The sequence below is a fragment of the Dendropsophus ebraccatus genome, chromosome 11 (assembly GCF_027789765.1).
Source record: "Dendropsophus ebraccatus isolate aDenEbr1 chromosome 11, aDenEbr1.pat, whole genome shotgun sequence".
NCBI classification, from domain to species: Eukaryota; Metazoa; Chordata; class Amphibia; order Anura; family Hylidae; genus Dendropsophus; species Dendropsophus ebraccatus.
This window is the reverse complement of record NC_091464.1, coordinates 57377746-57401408: the sequence shown is the minus strand read 5'-3', so window position 1 is coordinate 57401408 and position 23663 is coordinate 57377746. Positions and strand designations below refer to the sequence as shown.

General features: G+C 42.6%; 1 protein-coding gene across 1 annotated transcript; it reads left to right on the top strand.

The window, feature by feature from the left end:
• Nucleotides 1-269: 269 nt before the first annotated feature.
• On the top strand, nucleotides 270-9451 carry LOC138767407 (B- and T-lymphocyte attenuator-like). Its single transcript, XM_069944908.1, has 6 exons — nucleotides 270-357; nucleotides 3576-3832; nucleotides 4308-4637; nucleotides 6045-6161; nucleotides 7914-7954; nucleotides 9293-9451. The coding sequence occupies exons 2-6, from the start codon at nucleotides 3766-3768 to the stop codon at nucleotides 9449-9451; spliced, it is 714 nt and encodes a 237-aa protein (XP_069801009.1). The 5' UTR covers nucleotides 270-357; nucleotides 3576-3765.
• The last annotated feature ends 14212 nt before the right edge of the window (nucleotides 9452-23663 follow it).

The following is a 23663-nucleotide window of genomic DNA, read 5'->3' as shown; positions in this document are numbered from 1 at the left end:
TACTTCAGGTTATACAGTGGAAGAGACTTTGATATACATAAGAAGTTGTTTATGTTTTTCATTAGCATAATACAGGACATAATGTACTAGACTTTACCCCCGATAATAACTAAGACACCGAGATTACAACCTTGAATGCAGAGCTGCACAATAGTATCCACTATTGCATGATAGGACATGATTTGCAAAGGTGATACACACGATACCTGTGTGGTGGACTATTGGCTTATGCTGATGTGTGTATGACTGGTCACTTGTTAGGTGGTAACGTGTGACGCCACTGCTATAGTAGGTGGTCGAGATACAGCTCAGCCAGATGGAACAGTGTTGTGATGCCAGTGCCAGGTGGGCATACAGGTATGGAGGCAAACCTGCTTTTAGTTTAAAGTGGCTAGCTATACCCTTTCCGCTGTGGTTGGTGACCTGCCGGGCTGTGAGAGGGTCCTTTGGGTGCTTATCATGGTAGTCCAGAGTGGAGTTATGATCCTACCAGACTATCGGTACCGTCACCCACAGAAAGGGGAGATGACCCAAGGATGTGGTGTCTGTTGTGTAGGTGATCAAACAATAACCACTAAGTCCCATTAGCATAAATAGATCTTCTTTACTGAGGAAACAATTTGTACAATAGCTGATAGCGGACTGTAGACTTGATAAGACAAAAGCTGTACCGAGGACTTTCAGAGTAGAAGAGGTGTGAACAGTAGAGAGGAGTTTACTCTGAGAGTCCAGAACAGTGGAGAACAGTTTGTGCTTCAAGTTTAGAGTAGGGGAGAGGAGTGTGTGCTGAGAGTCCCAACCCAGGGTAGAAGTGTACTCTGCCAGAACTTTACAAGAAGAAGAAGTAGTAGAATACTGAAGCCTTGAAAGTAGACGTTTACCTGTGCTCGTGTTTCGACCTTAACTGTCGTGTACCACCTGCTTTCCCACCAGTGTTGGGTGACCCATCCTATGAGAGTGACACAAGCCCCAGACCTTCTTACCTGAGTTGAGCAAGGTGGCCAATATACCTGGTTACACCTGCGCTTCGAGATAGAGTACATAGGCTTCTAGCAACTTTGCTCTATCTGGATCAGTTCCTCTGCTATAGGATACCGTCCTGCACCTTTAGACTTGTTCTCTGCATAGGTTGGGGTTTCTCTGACTTGTCCTCTCCCTGGAGTAGTTTAGCACTGCATGGTGTGTAGAAGTGCTGCGTTTAAGAAACTGTTGTCTGAGTCTCCCATGAGCATCTGCTCTACACAGGAACCTAAGACCAAGACAAGACGAAAACTGACTAGCTCCGGAGTGGGGACCTGGCAGAGCCAGGGGCCAGCTGCACGACGGCAGGGACCAACTTGTCTTGCATCCCCTCTGTACTGACCAGGCTAAGACTAACCAAAAGTGGGTTTATGCTTCCTCTCCCCATGTGACAACTTCCTACAGGAGGTGTTATGTCCCCTCAGAAAGAAAGAAGCTTAGAGATAGGTAGAGAAGAAGAGAAGGTCCTCATTGGTGTGCAGATCACAACAAACAATAACCCTTTGGTTACCTGCAGCTGTACAAAACATAAGTACAGTTATATACAATAACGACATTATGTGGCAAAACTTAGGTATTACTTCACTGCCACAATTACTTGGAGGGAGAGCAGAGAGTGCAGGTCCATCCAAGACTTGGCACCTTCCTTAATATGCACAGTGAATTATAAGGGGCTTGTTATGATTCAAAGGTAATTTTTGGGGCCAAAAGCTTTAAGTTTTGTCCTTGCTCTGTTACTGGGAACTGGAAATAGCACTAGGATAGGACTGTTATTTTATGCTGTTTACATATAGTTTTTTCCCCCCCATCCTCTCTCTGTAGTTTGCACAATTTTGAATGGAACTTTAAAATAGCCACAACCAAAAGGGTGTGAAAAAGTGACTATATCAAACATAACCTAGAATAATGTACCAGCGTCCGTCATTGTAATGATGGCCGCCATAGTATGTTAAACAACAGTCGTTATTTGATACCCAAAATAATGGGTGTGGTTTTGAGTATCGAATAATGTTTCTGTTAAAAATCATTGTTCAAACATAGCCTTATGGTGCATTAGGGATCCTATAGGCCATTGGGGATGTTCTTTTTTTGGGGAACTGGGAATAGATCAAAGGGGAAAAGTGTGGTTTACTTTGCAGTAATTGGCACTGTTATGAGGCCAATGTTAATCCGGACACTGAGCAAAAGAGGCAAAATTTACAAGTGGAGAGCAGAGGTGCAAGAGAAATCCCATTTAAGCAATAGGACTGGCAGAATGACAAGTGGAATCCGCTGTACGGACACCGTTAATAAATTCTGCCTCTTTTGCTCAGTGTGCACAGGCCCCAATTGGGGAACTTAGAGTAGCACTAATATGGGGCACTGACTTTGGTATACTACATAGTAATTGGCACTTTTATGGGGCATAGGAGATCACCTGCCATTTGAGAGCTTAAAATGGCACTACTTTGGGGCACTGTGGTTGACATTGGTATATTACATAATAACTTGTACTATTAGGGGACATATGGGATGCTCTGGTATTGGGCAGTACTGTGGAGTACTGTTATTGCTCTTTTATGGAGACATTGTGATGTTACAGCTAGAAGAGGGAACAAACAGCAGCAACAGTTAACACATTCCCTTAAAGTGTCACTGTCGTGAAATTTTTTTTTGCAGAAATCAATAGTCCAGGGGATTTTAAGAAACTTTGTAATTGGGTTTATTATCCGAAAAATGCATTTTTATCATGAAAAATCAGTTTGAAGCTCTCCCCCCTGTCTTCATTGTTCTCCTATGGAGAGAGCTAAAGAAAAGACCAAAACAGGACAACAAAGAGTTAATCTACAAATCCCTCACAGGATATCTCTTGTGACAAGGACCAGTGACCTGTCTGAGCTCGGATTACAGCTGTCACCCAGCTCCGTGCCTGTAATCCTCTGTTATCTGCTTTCTGCTGCCGGCTAACTCCCTCCTTCCTCCTCCCCCCTCCCCTCTCCCTTGAACAGACAGGGGACGTCTCCTGCAACAAGTCACAATTTTCAGATTTTTCAGAGTGGATGAAAAAGAGGAAGGAGGGGGGGACCTGGGAAAAGGCTTTTTACATGCAGATAATGGCAGATTTGGCTAATAAACCCAATTACAAAGTTTCTTAAAATCGCCTGGACTATTGATTTCTGCAAAAAAAAAAAATACGACAGTGACTCTTTAAGCTGTGCTCATACAGACAGTGTAAAGGAAAAGTGTGACATCTAGTGGGGAAAAGTAAAAAAAAACACCTTCATCCCCTTAGTACGATACCTGCCAGAGATACTTTACCCAGGTGGTGGATCACCTGTACTGGGACTCTAAATGATAGGGTATAGTAACCTCCTATAAAGCACTATGGTTAGCATTGTCTTAGTGCACTGTAATTGGCACTCTTATTGGGCACTGTGGCTCACATTTGGACATCAAGTAAAAAAATGCAAAAATACCCACAGTAAATTTGCTGCACTCCACCTATATATTCCATTTTGCAAAAATTGCTTGGTAATATTCTGTGTGACTGCACCTTTTGTTGTTTCCACAAACAGGAATAAGATGACAGAGAATCTCTATAGATAGATCATAGGCCACATCTGGGCTGGAGAAAGCAGAAGCTCATTCTACATTTACAGACCCACATCAGTAAAAACAAAACCTGGGGTCGGTAGAAAGCTGCAAGAACCTGCACCAGCTCCTCAAGATGCAACACATACCAGCCTGGACACTTGTGTTGCAGCAATGTGGATGGTATCTCTTGGGATTCTTGCTTTATTGCCTCTGACCTTTACTACCAGTCGCGGGAATCGTAAGTCTAAGGGTTAATTATTGTCTGGTCTTACTTATTTTAAAGGGATATTCTACATGGTGATCTGTATGTACAAAAAAGTCAAACTAGACACATAGAAAACTTGCAAACAGGATAGTACTTCTGAAAATCTTCTGTACAAATCCATACCACATAAACTCCTTACAACAAAAGGCACTGAGGTCATACAGTCTCTGGGATGGATGGATGAGGTCTACAGGGAGACCAGTGCTGTCAGGAGAGTCTTTGCACAGCAATTCCTTTTTCTGTCTAGACAATTCTCCCTTTCAGAGCATAGAGAGGACTGTGGGGATGGATACCCTTGCAGCATGTACTGCCAGGCGTTGTTGGGTAAAACCTTGTGAAACGTCACAATCTTACACAGAGTTAAACTTAAACAATTTATAACTGGATTAGTTATTAGGGATTAGTTTTTATTTTAAGAGTCTAGGAGTTTTTATTTTTTTCTGTATAGGACATAGATCTTCCTGTGTACCATCCCTACATACTCCACCAAACCCGCAGCCCAGCACCACAGAAGGCCAAGCGTTAATATTAAGATGTCCGGCCCGCTCCTGTTCTGAAGAATTACCCAGCATGACCTGGTGCAGGATACAAACAGAAGACGTCTGCCAGGCTTTAACAACTGGACCGAGAGTTTTTTTTCAGTGGGAAAGAGATGTGTATGTCTTAAAGTTCGTACCGGCACATAGAAACGACACCGGATACTATAGATGCTCAGCAGACTTTGGTGAACAGCGGATAACCGGGAATCTCATTAGAGTCAATGTAACTTGTCCACATGGTAAGATGTTCTATACAGTATATAGGGATGGCTGGTTTACCCTAAAGTGCTTTAAAGGAGATTAATGGCCTAGATGTTCTTCTATTGGTTAGATGCAGATAATTTTTATTTGTTTTCATTTTCTGATTGCAATTTTTTTAAATTGTTTGGACATACTTGTGGCAGCTGTCATCTTGCCTGAGCTGCTTTTACCAGCAACGGTGACATAAACACAATGAACATCCAGATATTTTGTCTTTGTATGGGACACATTTGTAAGCATGTTTTCTTACCTCTGGGACCATGCAAAGGTTAATCCACCGGGAGGGGGAGGCTGAGCTGTGAGCTTCATCTGTTGTCTTTTCTATCCACTGATGTCACCTTTTATTGTAATGTTGTATTGTACAGATGACTTCCTAGTAGCTTCCTCCTTATCATCACACACCGAACAGGAAATCTCAGCTTAGTTTTAATCCCAGTGGCCTGAATAAAAACTGTAAAATTTCAGGATTATTTTATAATGTAGACAGTATGATGGAAAATTAGAAAAATATGTTTAACATAAAAACTTAATGTTATAGGTAATTACCTATTTAAGGTCCTTAGGGTCATGTGACCACATGAATAGATGAATGGGACAATGCTGAAGTATAGTACCTTGTGCCACCACTACTAATTGTATGGCAGTAGCAAAAATGCCCTCAGCCCCTTCAATTTTGGTATAAATTGCATTAGAAGTTATGCAGGTTATGCAGTGTGCACCGAAATTATCTGAGACAAGAACACCTGGAAAACAATAACATTGCGATGTCCATCCTGTGAAATCCGCTCCATACCGACGGAGTTGTAAGAGAGTAAGGTCACTGTTTAGCATCAGCTTTTCTTTACAGAAAGAAGTAAGGGAGTGTACAAACAACAGAATGCAAACTACTCTGTGCAAGAAAGTGAATGGTTTATTTTCACCACTAGAGGTCATTGTATTATAGAAATTACTTCGCTGCTTTAAAGGGGCTGTTCAGCGAAAATCTTTTTCCTTCAAATCAACTGGTTTCAGAAATTTATATAGATTTGTAATTTACTTCTATTTAAAATTCTCAAGTCTTCCCATACCTATTAGCTGCTGTGCGTCCTGCAGGAAATGTTGTTTTCTTTTTTAGTCGGACACAATGCTCTCTTCTGACATCACTGTCCATGACAGGAACTGTCCAGAGCAGCATCTTCCACAAGCCATACCATTATGTATATAATTTTGAGATGTACTGCCTTGGCCAGACAACCCCTTTAAGATAGAGCAGCCGCTTCCTGTCTCATCAGGGGCTCAGGTTGCTGCTCTGTCCCTCCTCTTCAATACTTTACACTAAACCTCTGCTTGTTTACTATAACCAGATAACAAATTTGTCTAACTGTATTTCCTCCTCTTTCCCTCAGAGTGTGTAATTCGGGACACTAGCAAAACATGGATCGCATACTTCTCTATAGCAATTCCGCTGTCAATAACCATTGTGTTTTACATGTGGATATACTGTCAGCTGCGTCAAGTCACAGGTAAATCACAGGTAGTCATCACTGATAACTGAGCTCTAGAGCCCCAGGTCCCATCTTGCCTGAGCTGTTTTTTTTTTTAATAGTACTTAGTGATATGCTTTACAGCAAGCCCCATGGACATAGGCTACAATAAAAGCAGCAATAGACAGGAGCTGTCCCATTGACATGAATGGGTAATGTTTCTAGAGCTTAGAACAGGTCATTCCACAAGAAGAAGGAGGCTGAGCTGTGAGCTTCATCTATTGTCTCCTCTATCTCCTGGTTTCACTGTAATACTGCACAGAGCCCTTTCCAGTCACCTCCTCCATATCATCATAATTTTCTGATGACACATTCCCTTTTAAGGTAAATGCACACCAGATGAATTTCTTGTACAAAAAGGGGGAAGCAAATTTGCATGAAGAATCCCCCTGGTTCATCTTTTATTGTGGATTTGCTGCAGAAATTTAGTGCAGATTTCTACCCTTGAAACCAATAAGAAAATCTGCACCAAATCCGCAACATAAATTGACAAAATCCACACTGCAGGTCAATTCCAGTCATAAAAATGTCCACTGTGTGTAGATGAGATTTCAGAAATCGCATCTACTTTGCTGGTGCTGTAATCTTGCCAGGTAAATTTCAGCACGTAAAATTCACAAGTAATCCGTCAATGCACATTTACCTCAACATTGCTAGTATAGGCTTGGGGGATGTCACCTATACCATTAGTTTCAGTTGGATTTACTATAACTTATACATTTTTTTCTTAGTTTTTTTTTTTACTGTTTTACACTAAATAGATTTAGATGTGTTCCCCTTTTTAGGATCCTGTGGATAATCCATGAATGTCAATGCGAGGACCAGCCACTTAGCGCCCGCCTTTAAGTGGTCTGATGGCTGCACAGTCATGAGGGATCTTGTTGATCAGCACAATGATATCGGAATTGTTTGTGAGGAGCTGTCATTTCATCATTGTCAGTTTTACATAGGTGCAGCTCAGCCTCAGTTTCCTTACCTATGCCATAGGCAAGTAACAAGGACCAGTGGGGAACAGAGGAGATAGATCACTGGGAGATTTACCAGGCTAAGATTTATTATTTTAGAACATATCCTCTATCATTCATGTGATGATTTTGGTAATAACAGTGGGATCTCCTTATCAGCTGGATCTATTATTTTAGAACATATCCTCTATTATTCATGTGATGATTTTGGTAATAACAGTGGGACCTCCTTATCAGCTGGATCTATTATTTTAGAACATATCCTCTATTATTCATGTGATGATTTTGGTAATAACAGTGGGATCTCCTTATCAGCTGGATCTATTATTTTAGAACATATCCTCTATTATTCATGTGATGATTTTGGTAATAACAGTGGGATCTCCTTATCAGCTGGATCTATTGTTTTAGAACATATCCTCTATTATTCATGTGATGATTTTGGTAATAACAGTGGGACCTCCTTATCAGCTGGTCAGGGTCTCAAACCACATATTGCACGTATGTGACCGAAATCATGCCCCTGGATGTGTTCATGAGCATGTGGGCACACAGAACAGGGACCCCATAACAAAACCAAAATGGGGTCTACTTACTGGTTCCTGCCACCTTACCCTATCATCCCTGGACAGGACCAGTCCCACTTCATCCCATTTCTTTATGGAATATGCTGCCACAGGACCTAGTAAAGGCTAAAACTGTAGATTTGCCCCTCATTCATATTGTTGTAGGTCCATCTAATGCATATATTTGTTCTCTCATTCAGTTGGCAACAAGATTTCCAACTGCAAACCAGGACGTAGAAAGGTAAGGGGTTATATTACCCATTGTGTTATAGCTGATCATGATTTTCTAGGTATGCTTGTACACGATATGATCATTATCTGTATACACATAAACAGCATAAAATGCAGAGGGTGGGACAGGTTGCCACACATCTTCTTGTAACACATTACAAACTGATCTATTAGATCGGCACTCTGCTAGTACAGCTTGCCATAACACATGCTGACTATACCAGCAGATTAGTCATTGCAGACACTAGGACCTGGGAAGCTAATTGAGACACTGTGCCATCAAAACTGTTTAGATGCTGTGATCTCTTTTGGTTGAGGCATCTAAAGAGTTAAATGACCGGCATCAGAGTCATCTTCAATGTCAGTCATTATGGGTCTTGGCTGCAGTTAGCAGATGACACCTGCTGAGTATGGTGTGGGCTTACCTCACAAGCTCGTGCTATACTCCCTCACTTGACCCATGCTATAACTGTATGCAATGGGTCAGGAAAGGGTAAAATCAGGTTTATTGTGTTAAATTTATATATTTTAAACTATTTTTTCAATTTTTTACATTTTACTATTATAAAGCAATTCTCAAATCTTGCAGTTTTTCCTGTAGCCACTAAGCCTAATAACAAGCTTATGTTCTGTAGAGAAAAGATTTCAACAGTCTCTTCTGTATCACCACAGACAGGATTACAGTGAAAGGTTACACAGGTACATATGTGGTGTCCCACTAGGGGTGTTACTGTTGTTCACACCCTTCGTAAGAGTCTGTAGTTTTTGTGGTCTTATTGCAGTCAAAGTAGTATTTAAAGATGACCACTAGATGTCGCTATGTTATATATTGAAGTGTGAAAGCTACACAGCTGAAGTGTCACAAAGGGTTATTGTGTTTGTGTGTACCAGAATCTGTGAGCCAGTAGGATCTTTACTTTCTTCTGTCCTATCACCTCTTCTCCTTCTGCTCTTCTGTTGCACTCTTTCCACCCAACCACAGCGCGTCTTACACGCTGGATAGGAAGTTAGTCCCTTGGATGAAGGAGGAGTCTTAGTCGAGATTCTGTGGAGGAAGGACGCAGACCAGCTCTCCAAAGTGGTTCTACCTGGGCCTGGGCCCTCTGAAAATTGATATTAACAAATTTACAATAGGAAAATAGTAACAAATTAGAAAGAAATACTATATATCTGCTGCTAAAAATACACAGAGGGAATCTCAGGAGACAATACTCCATGCAGTTACTTCCTTTGTGCTTTCTGTTATCTAAAGCCTGTATATAAGGGTAGAGTGCTTTGTACTCCTACGTCCTACAGTGTAAGCAGCTTACAGCAACCTATTGATTAAATGCTGTGACATTTCTTACAGGTAAATTATGTGCCCCCTTCAAGGACTGCAGTGCCGGTCACAAAGCATCACCCTAAGATGTCCTGTGACCGGTCTGTGGACAGGGACCCACCTACAGAGTGCTTTGAGATGATCTGTGAAGATCTGGACACTTGTGACTATGAACGGGAACCCGAGTGATTAGAAGACGGAGGATCGGCTAATGGAGAATATTCACCAAGAGTTTCAGTCTATAGCAACAGTGTCTATCTATCTATCTATCTATCTATCTATCTATCTATCTATCTATCTATCTATGGTGTCCCACCATGGGTGTTGCTATTGGTTACACCCTTTGCAAAAGCCTGTACTTTTTGGATGTAAGTGGTGATGTAGTAGTGTTAAAGTTTCGCCACTAGCTGTCGCTGTTGTATGTGTACTTAGTTATTGCACATCTGTAGTATTGAAAGGGTTATTATTTATTTGTATGTCACATGGATCTGTAGGCCAATGAGAGTACACCCATCTTCTATCCTATCATTTCTATCTTTACTTCTCACATATGCACTCTTCACCCATTCACAGCACACCTTATAGGGGCTGTAGATAGGAAGTCACATGAGTAGAGGAAGTGTAGTGTCTTTTGTCACTAGACTCTGTAGAGACAGGACGCAAACTACAGTTTCTTCTCAAGTAACTCCACTCAACACTATGCAGTGTTACACCCTTCACTAGAGAGGACAAGTCGGAGATCATTTTAACCCACGCTATGGACAAGGAGAGACACAGTGCAGGACAGTATACACAAAGAAAAGTAAAGAAACTGATCTGGATAGAGCAAAGTTGCTAGAAGCCTATGAACTCTATCTCGCAGCGCGGTGTAAGCAGGGAACCCTCAGCATTCCGCTCATCCCAGGTAACAAGGTCTGGGGCTTGTGTCACCCACTAGGATGAGTCCCCCGACACTGGTAGGGCAATAGGTGGTATGAAGACCAAAGAGTCAAAACACAGGCACAAGTATTCTCTCTCTCCTCAAGTATTCTTCTATTTCTACCTCCAACATCCCAGCAAAGCACAGTACTACTTGGGTTGGGACTCTCATGACATCCTCCTCTCTGCTCTACTGATTCTTTTATATACCTCTCAGCACGCAACCCAGTTAGCATTTCCTGTAATAAGTGTATATTGGTGATTTGTATAACTTTTGGGGGGCAATACTTTAATAAAAATATTCCGCCAGACTTCTGCTTTAAAGCATTATTGGTTAATAAATAATAGAGATGAGCAACTGGAGTATGCTCAAGTCCGATCGTTCAACATTTGATTACCGGTTGCTGAAGAAGTTGGATGTAGCCCTAGGCAGTCCTGGAAAACATTTATATATCCTACTAGAAAATGTACCCGGCGCTGCCCGGGTGTAAAGTGTCAGTCTGTTAATTAGATTTATTCCAAGGGTGCCCAGGAGGCCAATCTATGCCCTTGTTTTTTTTGTTTAGGGGGAAACCACCAGAAGCCCTATATACCCCTATTTACTCTGTATACCCTACAGTTCTGCACTGTTTATGTAAATTGAAGCTTATACATATTAAAAATAAACTAAAAACTTTAAACATCCTAAAAGCCAAACTAACATCTCATGTGATCAGACTATACAGAGCTTGTTTATATACAACATTGGCAGTGTTATATACAGAGCCTGGTTATATACAACATTGGCAGTGTTGTATACAAAGCCTGCTTATATACAACATTGGCAGTGTTATATACAGAGCCTGTTTATATACAACACTGGCAGTGTTATACAGAGCCTGGTTATATACAACATTGGCAGTGTTGTATACAGCCTGGTTATATTCAGCATTGACAATGTTATATACAGCCTGGTTATCTACAACATTGGCAGTGTTATATACAGCCTGGTTATCTACAACATTGGCAGTGTTATATACAGCCTGGTTATCTACAACATTGGCAGTGTACTATACAGCCTGGTTATATGCAACATTGGCAGTGTTATACAGAGCCTGGTTATATATAACATTGGCAGTGTTATTTACAGCCTGGTTATATACAACATTGGCAGTGTTATATACAGCCTGGTTATATACAACATTGGCAGTGCTATATACAGCCTGGTTATCTACAACATTGGCAGTGTAATATACAGCCTGGTTATATACAACATTGGCAGTGCTATATACAGTGTGGTTATATACAACATTGGCAGTGTTATATACAGCCTGGTTATATACAGCATTGGCAGTGTTATATACAGCCTGATTTTATACAACATTGGCAGTGTTATTGCCAGGTGCATTGACATAAAGATTTTTACCTGATACAACTCTGGAGCAGCTGCATACAATTGTCCATGTGGAAAAAATGCAGAATCCAGATTTATGCCGTCACCTGCAATGATCATCCTTGGGCCTTGTTTATTGTCATTGCAAATGGTGCTTAACAGGGAAGTAAGATATTGTTTCATATGAGTTAATTCAGTGGAATTTGTGTAAACCTGTAGTGTATAGTTGGAGGGGTTCGGTATACCTGTAGTATATAGTTGATGGAGGTCCTGTATACCTGTTTGGGGGGTCCTGTATACCAGTAGTGTATAGTTTGGGGGGTCTTGTTTACCTGGAGTGTATAGTTTGGGGGGGTCCTGTATACCTGTAGTATATAGTTTTGGGGGTACTGTATATCTGTAGTGTATTGTTTTGGGGGTCCTGTATACCTGTACTATGTAGTTGATGGAGGTCCTGTGTACCTGTTTGGGGGTCCTGTATACCTGTAGTGCATAATTTTGCAGTTTTGGGTCCTGTATACCTGCAGTGTCGGGTTTTGGGGGTCCTGTATACCTGTAATATATAGTTTGGGGGGTCCTGTTTACCTGTAGTATACAGTTGATGGAGGTCCTGTATACCTGTTTGGGGTCCTGTTTACCTGTAGTGTATAGTTTTGGTGGTCCTGTATACCTGTAGTGTATAGTTTGGGGGGTCCTGTATACCTGTAGTATATAGTTGGTAATGGTCCTGTATGCAGGCAGTGTATAGTTTGGGGGGGTCCAGTATACCTGTAGTGTACAGTTTTGGGGGTCCTGTAAACCTGTAGTGTATAGTTTTGGGGGTCCTGTATACCTGTAGTATATAGTTTGAGGGTCCTGTATACCTGTACTATATAGTTTGGGGGGCCTGTATACTTGTAGTATATAGTTTGGGGGGTCCTGTATGCATGTAGTATATAGTTAATGGAGGTCCTGTATACCTGTTTGGGGGTCCTGTATACATGTAGTATATAGTTATTGGAGGTCCTGTATACCTGATTGGGGGTCCTGTATACCTGTAGTGTATAGTTTTGGGGGTCCTGTATACCTGTAGCGTATAGTTTGGAGGTCCTGTATACCTTTAGTATATAGTTAATGGAGGTCCTATATACCTCTAGTACATAGTTGGTAATGGTCCTGTATGCATGCAGTGTATAGTTTGGGGGGCCAGTATACCTGTAGTGTATAGTTTTGGGGGTCCTGTATACCTGTAGTATATAGTTGGTAATGGTCCTGTATGCATGCAGTGTATAGTTTGGGGGGTCCAGTAAACCTGTAGTGTATAGTTTTGGGGGTCCTGTATACCTGTAGTGTATAGTTTTGGGGGTCCTGTATACCTGTAGTATATAGTTTGAGGGTCCTGTATACCTGTACTATATAGTTTGGGGGGCCTGTATACTTGTAGTATATAGTTTGGGGGGTCCTGTATACATGTAGTATATAGTTATTGGAGGTCCTGTATACCTGATTGGGGGTCCTGTATACCTGTAGTGTATAGTTTTGGGGGTCCTGTATACCTGTAGCGTATAGTTTGGAGGTCCTGTATACCTTTAGTATAAGTTTATGAAGGTCTTGTATACCTGTAGTATATAGTTTTGGGTGTCCTGTATACCTGTAGTGTATAGTTTTGGGGGTACTGTATACCTGTAGAGTATAGTTTTAGGGGTCCTGTATACCTGTAGTATATAGTTTGGGGGTCCTGTGCACCTGTAGTATATAGTTTGGGGGGTCCTGAATACCTTTAGTATATAGTTTGGGGGGTCCTGTATACCTTTAGTATATAGTTTGGGGGGTCCTGTATACCTGTAGTATATAGTTTGGGGGGTCCTGTATACCTGTAGTATATAGTTTCGGGGTCTTGTATACATGTAGTTTAAGTTGATGGAGGTCCTGTATACTTGTTTGGGGGTCCTGTATACCTGTAGTGTATAGTTTTGGAAGTCCTGTATACCTGTAGTGTATAGTTTTGGTGGTCCTGTATACCTGTAGTATATAGTTTTGGGGGTCCTGTATAACTGTAGTGTAGAGTTGGTGGAGGTCCTGTATACCTGTAGTGTATAGTTTTGGGGGTCCAGTATACCTGTAGTATATAGTTTGGGGGATCCTGTATACCTGTACCGTATAGTTTGGGGGTCCTGTGTATCTGTAGTATAAGTTGATGGAGGTCCTGTATACCGTTTTGGGGGTCCTGTATACCTGTAGTGTATAGTTTTGAGGGTCCTGTATACCTGTAGTGTATAGTTTTGGGGGTCCTGTATACCTGCAGTGTACTGTATAGTTGGAGTAGGGGGTCTTTCTGTGGATGTTGTAAGGCAGCTGCCCTAGCAACCAGATTCCATCTCCCTTTGAACATGAAAGTAGTAATCCTATTGGTTGCTAAGGCTTCCAACTGCCATATCACCTTTCTATGGGGTGTTCTTCCCCCTTCCGCTCCCCTCCTGTACATCTGGCGGGGACGGGACCTTCGCTCTAACCTTCCCAGGCACCCAATGTATCTGCCCACCAGATCTGGGGTCAAACGCTTCAGGCGTTTGGAAGTCTATAGTGGACGGACAGACAGACAGACTTTCATTTTTATGATATAGATGGCTGTATCCATGTTTCCCAGGCAGCCTTAGGGCTGTATCCAACTACATCATACATTTTTGACATGTTCTCGTAAGTGACAGAAGAATATACCATTGGTGAGCATCCAGACCTGCTTCAAGATATTGTGGAACTACAATTCCCAGCATACTCTTATGTCATTTCCCAACAGCTCTATACATAGTGATTACCTCCTGTAATTTCTCTATATACATTGGTTATTTGCGGCTGTGGACATTTTTGTGACTACAAGTTATTTTTGTGACTCACGCGTTATATCGCCTAGTGAACCACTTGGGTCTTTTACATAGAAAAAAAAATGTTGTATTATTGTGGTTTTTCTCTTGAGAAAATTTGCGATATTAGGTAACATAGCATTTATCCGGCCACCACAATCTTATGTAAAGAGGTGTGAGAGGTGACCAAATGTCACAACGTGTCACCTCAGAGAGTATTTCCACCAAGTACAAAAGTAAAATCACACATTGGGGGGGGGAATAAATGAAATTTTTTCCGGTAGTTTTTTTTTTTTTTTTTCAGGTTTTTCACTTATGTACTTGTAGTTGTCTTTGTAAACTGACATTTTTCTATGTTCTGGAAGCACAGGTTGATATATGATAGGTACCATCTGTCTCCTTGTCCTCATATCAAAACTTCTAGGAAATCTAAAATGATCGATATTAGTAGTAGTAGAGTAGTAAAGTTTTAGGTGATCATGGTTTAAGTTAGGGCTTTTATTTTATTTTCTCAGCAGTTGTATATACTCTTTGGTCACACACATCCTCAATGTGCTGCCTGCTGGCAGGAAGCTACATACATGTGGCTTATTGTTGTCTATCTACTGCATGTTGCGTCTTGCTTTGGTTCTGATAGAAGAGACTAATGCACAGGGGTTGCAGAATTATTCTTTTATAATATGACTACCAACACCTCCCGTCCACCCTGCAGGAACTGTCATCATGTCCAGGAAATTATATTGGATTAAAAAAACACTTCATTTCACTAGTTCTGATCTTATAAAAGTCAACATGGTTTCCATGCCCTAACTGACCAATCATTGAGGACCAAATGTTGCCATCCCAACCACAGTAAAGGGGATGGTGCCCCCTGCAGGAGTAATGATACTAACAATGATGAAATACCAGGTGGAGCAGCCCCCATGTTAAGTAGGCACCAGTAGCCTCATTGCTTCTATACATTTGGGGTGGGAGGGGGGGGGGGGGGACGACTCTCGATTTTACAAAGAAATACATAGTGAATTAGGAAAGTTGTTTCTGTGTGCAGGGCTCCTATCTGTTACTTTATTTAAGGTGAAAAAATATGTCATGGTATTTGTATCAAACACAGAAGGAAATAATGAAATGTGTAATCTACAGATAGAATGGGGAAGTAGAAGTAGATGGCCTCCATCTTTGTGCATCTACAGTATATTATGGATATGTGTTATGCAAAGTTGCAGAAGAAGAACCGGAAAACCTGATTCTCTCTCATATCTATCTCAAGATTATCATCGTGCCTCAGCGTCATTATATCAGACATTTTGAGAACAAAGCATAGTTAAAAAAAAAAAACTTGGTGGTGGTGGTGAGCTAAACAATCTGAAGTATTCTGCAAGACACATGGCCAGTGCTTACTTTCCCTGCAGTGCCTCCTCAGGAGAGATGAAGTATTACACCATTCTTTTTTAATGTGATACCATCACCCGTGATTAAACAATGGTTGCTGCACATTGTAGATTCACCTCTGTTTAGGAGGCCCGGGGCTTCTTTTTATCATTGCCAAATTAAATAGGTAATTATTGGGTAGGGTTGAAGGATCAGGAACACAGGGTGGGATAGAAGACCATAGGATATCATGCTTCTCTCTCTATCTGTTATCGCCACAGTATTCTCTTCCTTCTGGTAGGATGGGAAGTTTCTCTGCCTCCTCCATGTAGGTGAAGTCTGGGAGGAGATCAGAATAGTAAGTGTCCCTTATTGCTGAGTATTTAGAGCATTGTATCAGGAAGTGGGCTAAATGCAAGTTGAATCTATTATTCTGAAAACTGAAAAAATTTCAGTTCACATTACAACTACTGGGTGGTCACAAATGGACCCATATAGCATAAACAACTCCACACAGAGCATTGCAAAATCATATTTCTTTTATTTTACACCACACATCATGGGATATGTTGAACCAAGCAAAAAGGTGAAGAAGGATATATCTGTAAGAATGGTGGGGACTGCAGCTCAGCTCCAGTCTACTCCACTCCACTCATGCCACGCCTCTTCCTGATAAGTCACTCCCCCTTGTCAGTTGAGAAGCAGTTTCTCTCCTTTTTGTTGTACTGCTTTGTGTCCTTATTCCTATATACCACAATTCTGGTGCATCTGAGGACAAACTTTACAGTGGGAATTTAATTTTACTTTGAAATTGCAAAAAAACAAACAAAAAAACTTTATTTTCCTGGCTAAGAAAACAGAATTATTGTTCCAAAACAAACAAGAAATGCTGAGAACATACATGAAAGTCAAGATCAGTGACTAGTGAGTCAGGAATCTCATAGACTTTGATCATTTCTTTCTCTCCATCCTAGAATCTTCCTTCTTTTGCTCATATAGGAATGACATTTTGGGGACTACAGAACAAATTACCAGTTTTCTATAGAGATTTAGTTTCAACATACAATGGTCATCCTGAAACCATCCTGATGGACCACTGTACATTAATAATAATAATAATAATAATAATAATATCATGTATTATGTTTTTTTATTAGTTTTCTTTCTTTAAAATCTTACTTTTATTATTATTTTTACAAACAATTAGTGCTGACATCCAAAGCATTCTCTTCCCGTTCATCTGTGGACCCCAGTGCTGTCTGGCTATATTCCCAGTTGTTAAGGAAAATGGCTGACCAGCTGCCTATGGACTATGAGAATATAGGAACGTGCACTGGTGTATAGCTATATGTTATTACATTAATAGGAAAAATAAATAAATTGCACTAGATAAAAAAAATTTAAGTATAAAAAACTTTCAACACTTCAAAGGGAAACTATCAGCAGGTTAAAAGCATTGCATAAGGCACTTAGGATGAACATAATTTTTTTACCTTGATCCTCGGCGCTGTTTCCAGAAACTTTGTAGCTTATTAGATATGTAAATGAGGTGGTTTACCACTGCAGAGCGCTGGATTAATATACATTAGGAGGGATAATAAACTACAAAGTTCCCAGAAACAGTGCAGAGGACGAGGGCAAGAACTCCACCTCCATTCTCATTGCCCCTTGCGCCCCAGGAGATATCAGCAGGTTAGATATTTCCCAGATTTGGCACCAAAAATAAAAACAATTTTTTTCTTTTTTTAGACAAAAATAAACAGTACGAAACTCTAATATATACAGAATGCAAATAGAACAACTAGTGCTACCAAAAACACATAAAGCTACATTGAACAAAAAAAGTAATAAAGTTATGATTTCCAGAAGGCAAAGGGGGAAAATAAAAAATCTGTTCATGTTCATGATGTCAGAATTAGCTACATTTCCCCTTTAGGGAGTTACAGTTCTTCTGTAGAACCCCTTTAGTCATAAGGATGGTGGTCATACTTAAAAAAAAAAAAAAGTTCTAAAAATGACTCATTTCTCAGGATCACACTGATTAATTTCTTGGAGGATATTAATATATTCAATAACGCCCTTAGAGTTAATGTTTTACCAGTAGGCCTCTTAGTTAGTATCTGGGCCTCTAGAGGGTCAGGAGTTTGAATGTTGTTCTTAAGGTATAAACCCATAAGGTATAAACCCACACACCGTATATGCAGCGTATTTACTGCTGCGATACGCAGCAAACTCGCAGCAAACTCGCAGCAGATTAGATCTAAATAACTGAACACAGCATCAAATCTGTACCAACAAATCTGCTGCGTATTTGTTGCATATCTGCTGCGTATACGTTGTGTGGGTTTATACCCTTAAGGAAATAACTGGTTCCAGTAGCTTCTGGCAACATCTCCACCTCCCTGTCCCATAGGAATTAATTACATCAAGCCTGTTGTTCAAGTTTAGATGGTAATAATGTTCCATTACCAATACAACCATAGACCAGATGATTGGCTGTATCCATGTTTTCCAGACAACCTTAGAGCTTTATCCAACTTCAGCAGCCCCCGCTAATCAAATACCGAACGGTCGAGTTTGGATGGTTCTTTTTGAGTCCACTCCTTTGCATTATGTGCTACACCACAACAGCACAGGGTACTTGTTACATTGGGTATGCCTGATAGCTCTCCTTCTTAAAGAAGTATTCAGGAAAAAATGAACTTTTTCCTTATCCACAGGATAGGGGGGAAAAAAGCATATCGTTGGAAGTTGGACCTCTGTACCCCCACTAATCTCTTTATTGGGCCTCGCTGGCTCTGTTATGAATGGAGCTGTGAGTAGGGCACGTGACCCGCAGCTCTATTCATTCCTATTGAGCTGAAGGAAGGAGATGAGTACGCCAGAAGAGCGCTGTACATGGCTTTTTCAGTCGGCTACATAGGAATGAATAGAGCTGCGGGTCCAGTGCCCGACTCACAGCTCCGTTTATAACAGAGCCAGCAGGGCGCGATACAGAGATCAGTGGGGTACAGAGGTCGAACCCCTGTGATCTCTTACTTTTCCCCAGTTATGCCTCAGTGCAGTATACAGTACAGGCCATTGACTTACAGATTAGTAACCTACAGGTGGCGATATAGAGGCAGTTCTCTTTCTTCTGGAGGAAAGTTATTTAGCATGCTATTTATCAGGAGACCACTTTAAAGACAATTTTCTAGCTGTATCTTTAAAAGGAGAATCAAAACCTTCAATAATTTAAGGTAGTTACTAAGAAAGAAGAATCTTTCTTACAAGGAATTTCCCTACATCTTTAATAAAGTGAAAACATTTTTGGAGTCTAGTAGAATTCTTTGGAATTAATGCAGAACTCAGAGCAGTTTTCTATATTTGTCCTGGTGCATCAGCTGTTGAATGGCCGTTTGAAAGGTGGTCTGCTGCGTGCAGACAGGGCTGGTAACTATTGTGAGACTGGGATCAGTTTGTTTTTTGTTTTTTTTTTCAGTTTTTTAAGTGTTTGTCTATATCATGCACATTCACCATCACTAGTCACACAGCTCCATTTGTTTATTTCCAGCACAGCTGTTTCCATGCCTTTCATTACTGTAACTGGGCCATGAGACCATCAGCCTGACCCACAGATTAGCACCCAAACCACTTGTACCTTCCGATAGCTGCTTTTAATCCAAGATCTGTCCTGGGGTCCGTTCGGCAGGTGATGCAGTTATTGTCCTAAAAAACAACTTTTAAACTTGCAGCCCTGTGCCAAATAGGCGTGGCCTAGAGTGTCTGTGCATTAAGCTGGCACAACCTCTCTGTCCCTCCTCCCCGCCCTCTTCATCATTAGGAATTAGAGATGAGCGAACCGGGTTTGGGTTCGGAAGGACGAACGATCGGCATTTGATTAGCTGGGGCTGCTGAACTTAGATAAAGCTCTAAGGTTGTCTGGAAAACATGGATACAATGACTGTATCCATGTTTTCCACATAGCCTTAGGGCTTTATTCAACTGCAGCAGCCACCGCTAATAAAATGCTGAAAGTTCAGGTTCAGATGGACTCGAGCATGCTCAAGGTTCGCTCATCTCTATTAGGAATGCTCCAGGCAGATTGCCTCCTATTCATCAGCGGTGTGAACACGGCACATGGGCTGGATCGTTAAGGCACCTGTGCAGTGTTCAATGCAGAGGAATAGGAAAAATCCTGCCAGTGGCTTTCCGGTGTGGTGCAAGGTTAGGGCACAGACACTCTAGGCCACGCCAGTTTGACACAGGGCTGCAAGCTTAAAAGTTGTTTTTTAGGACAATAACTGCATCACCTGCCGAACGGACCCCAGGACAGATCTTGGATTAAAATCAGCTATCTGAAGGTACAAACAATTTGAGGTGGGCAGATTGTGGGTACAGAGTCACTTTAAGGCTGGAAAAACACACATCAGTTTTTTTTTTTATTTTGGAAAACTCTGACTGCAGTTTTTGTGCCAAATCAAAAGTGGATCCAACAGGAGAGAGAAGTACAAGTCCCCCCTTTATAGTTTACATCCCATTTCAATCCACTTCTGGCTTTGGCACAAAAACTGCAGTTGGAGTTTTAAAAAAAAATGCTGTGTGTGATTCCAGCCTCAATAGTCTAGGTGCCAGTGAGTCTGGCACTTGAACTTCAGACTGCTTAAAGTGGATACTCCAGGTGCTGCTGCAATGAATAAAGCAAACCTTTAAATGGTTTGAAAGGTCAGGTCTGGGTGTTCAGACCCTACTGATCAAGAGAATGAACGTCTGTCACAGTCACATGACACAGAGCCGGGAAAGAATGCTCTCAGCACGGACTTCTTCAGGCTCGTTCTCCTGTTTGGTTATGGTCTAAACAGTCAGACACCAACCAAGAACCTCTACATTATACTCAAATAATATTGGATGCTGCACTATATAAGCAAAAAGAGTGTACAGTCTGTCAGGTTAGATAGTTCATTGTTACGTGTCTCCATCTGGGAGAGCTCTTATAGAGATGCATATAAAACAGTGACCAGGGGCGTAACTAGAAATGGCTGGGCCCCATAGCAAACTTTTGATTGGGGCCCCCCTCCTCTGACCGACCACTATGCCATCAACACACTCAGCTCTACACAGGTTCTGTACACCATAAAAATTACAGTGCAGTTACATCAGGTGACTTACAGGAGACGTCTTCTCTGATCGGAGTTCTTCCCTTTTCATTTTCTTTTCCATCTGTCCTGGGCCGTTATGAGAACCTTTCCGGGCCACGAATCCACAGAATCTGCCAGACAAACATATTAGGCTCCACACTCACCATCACCATCTCTACCAACTGCACATCTGTATTGGCCCCTTTACACCCACATTTAGTGGGCAGGCTGACTCTATGTGATCCCATTTTAGTATATGGCCCTCCTCTCTGTCGCCCCTCCTTATAGATAGCTTCCTTATGTTGCCCCCCCCCCGCTGTCCCCCTTATAGATGCCCCCCATGTTGTCCCCTTATAGATGGTCCCCTATGTTGCCCCCCCTATAGATGGCCCCCTCTTCCCCTATATTGTCCCCTTATAGATGGCCCCCTTTCCCCCTTTATTGTCCCCTTATAGATGTTCCCCTCTCCCCCAATGTTGTACGTTTATATCCCCCTCTCCACCTATGTTGTCCCCCTCTCCCCCTATGTTCTCCCCTTATAGATGGCCTGCTCTCCCCCTATGGTGTCCCCCCCTTATAGATGGCCCTCTCTCCCCCCCCCTTATAGATGTCCCCCTCCCCCCCTTCCTTATAGACGGTCCCCCTCTCCCCCCTCCCTTATAGATGCCCCCCTCTCCCCCCTTCCTTATAGATGTCCCCCTCCCCCCCTTCCTTATAGACGCCCCCTTCTCTTCTCCCCCCATTCCTTATAGACGCCCCCTTCTCTTCTCCCCCCCTTCCTTATAGATGCCCCCTTCTCTTCTCCCCCCCTTCCTTATAGATGCCCCCTTCTCTTCCCCCCTTCCTTATAGATGCCCCCTTCTCTTCTCCCCCCCTTCCTTATAGATGCCCCCTTCTCTTCCCCCCCCTTCCTTATAGATGCCCCCTTCTCTTGCCCCCCCTTCCTTATAGATGCCCCCTTCTCTCCCCCCGTTTCCTTATAGATGCCCCCTTCTCTTCTCCCCCCCTTCCTTATAGATGCCCCCTTCTCTTCCCCCCCTTCCATATAGATGCCCCCTTCTCTCCCCCCCCTTCCTTATAGATGCCCCCTCTCTTCCCCCCCCTTCCTTATAGATGCCCCCTTCTCTTCTCCCCCCTTCCTTATAGATGCCCCCTCCTCTTCCCCCCCCCCCTTCCTTATAGATGCCCCCTTCTCTTCTCCCCCCCTTCCTTATAGATGCCCCCTTCTCTCCCCCCCTTCTTTATAGATGCCCCCTCCTCTTCTCCCCCCTTCCTTATAGATGCCCCCTTCCTTATAGATGCCCCCTTCTCTCCCCCCCTTCCTTATAGATGCCCCCTTCTCTCCCCCCCCTTCCTTATAGATGCCCCCTCCTCTTCTTCCCCCCCTTCCTTATAGATGCCCCCTTCCTTATAGATGCCCCCTTCCCTTCTCCCCCCTTCCTTATAGATGCCCCCTCCTCTTCTCCCCCCCTTCCTTATAGATGCCCCCTTCTCCCCCCCCCCTTCTCTCCCCCCCTTCCTTATATATGCCCCCTTCTCTTCCCCCCCCCTTCCTTATAGATGCCCCCTCCTCTTCCCCCCCTTCCTTATAGATGCCCCCTTCTCTCCTCCCTCCCCTTCCTTATAGATGCCCCCTCCTCTTCCCCCCCCCCTTCCTTATAGATGCCCCCTTCTCTCCTCCCTCCCCTTCCTTATATATGCCGTCCCCCCCCCGTCCCCCCCGTCCGAGGAAAGCAAGTTTAAAAAAAAAGAAAGAAAACTCACCTAACAACACGCTCCCCCATCGAGCCTTTTTCCTGTCACCCCGTCTGATGCGTGGCTGCCGTCTGATGCCGCGTCCTAGCCCCGGCAGCGCGCCTATCATAGAGTTCTGTGTGGGCCTGTGGCCGCGACTTCCGGCACACGTCTCTGTGCCGGAAGTCGAACCGCAGCACAAGCCCACACAGAACTCTATGATACGCGCGCTGCCGGGGCTAGGAGGCGGCATCAGACGGCAGCCGCGCATCAGACGGGGGGTGACAGGAGCGCTGTGGACCGGTCCCGTGCTCCTCCTGGCCCAGTGACTCCTTTTCCCTATGGTTGGGGAAAGGAGTCTCCGGGTCGGGAGGAGCACGGGACCGGCCCCCGGCTACAGCACCCGGGAGGCATGCTCAGCCGCCGGGTGCTGCAGGATATGTCAGCTCCAGGGGCCCGCGTCACGGGCCCCTGATGCGGCGGGGCCCCGTAGCAGCCGCTACGGCTGCTACGGCGGTAGTTCCGCCAGTGACAGTGACCCCCAGCCTCTGTAGATTCGAGACAGTCAGAGGACAGGTCACATGGGTGCAAGTGGGGCCTGAATATCATTAGAATGTGGAAAAAGTGCTGCTGTGCTGTGAGAATACAATCAGCCTGGGTAATTATGGGGGGCTGCAATAAAGAATAATGGACTGATTCTTTGCTTAATTTGGACTATTTAAATAAGATGATCAGGGATGTTTATCAAAATATGTTTATATAACATAAAAGTATATATGACACTATATGAAAAATATAAAAAAAGGCAAATTTAAAAACAACTGTAAAAAATATACACACATATATAAAAGTATAAAGTGTATATAAAAGTATACACAGACAAAATAAATATGTAAAAACATAATAGAATAAAATATACTATATTAAAGTTTTTTTTAAAGAAAAGTAATAAATAAATAGTTTGTTCTCATTGGTTGTGTAAGATATTACAGGTGAGACACTTCATCATATCTGAACAATATACAAGACCTGCACCAGAAGAAGAACAGGAA

Excerpts from the sequence above, each read along its gene's own strand:
- LOC138767407 (XM_069944908.1), top strand. The coding sequence starts at position 3,766 with ATGTGGATGGTATCTCTTGGGATTCTTGCTTTATTGCCTCTGACCTTT. Across the intron at positions 3,833-4,307 it reads TACTACCAGTCGCGGGAATC|GACATAGATCTTCCTGTGTA; the intron begins GTAAGTCTAAGG and ends TTTTCTGTATAG. Across the intron at positions 7,955-9,292 it reads GCAAACCAGGACGTAGAAAG|GTAAATTATGTGCCCCCTTC; the intron begins GTAAGGGGTTAT and ends CATTTCTTACAG.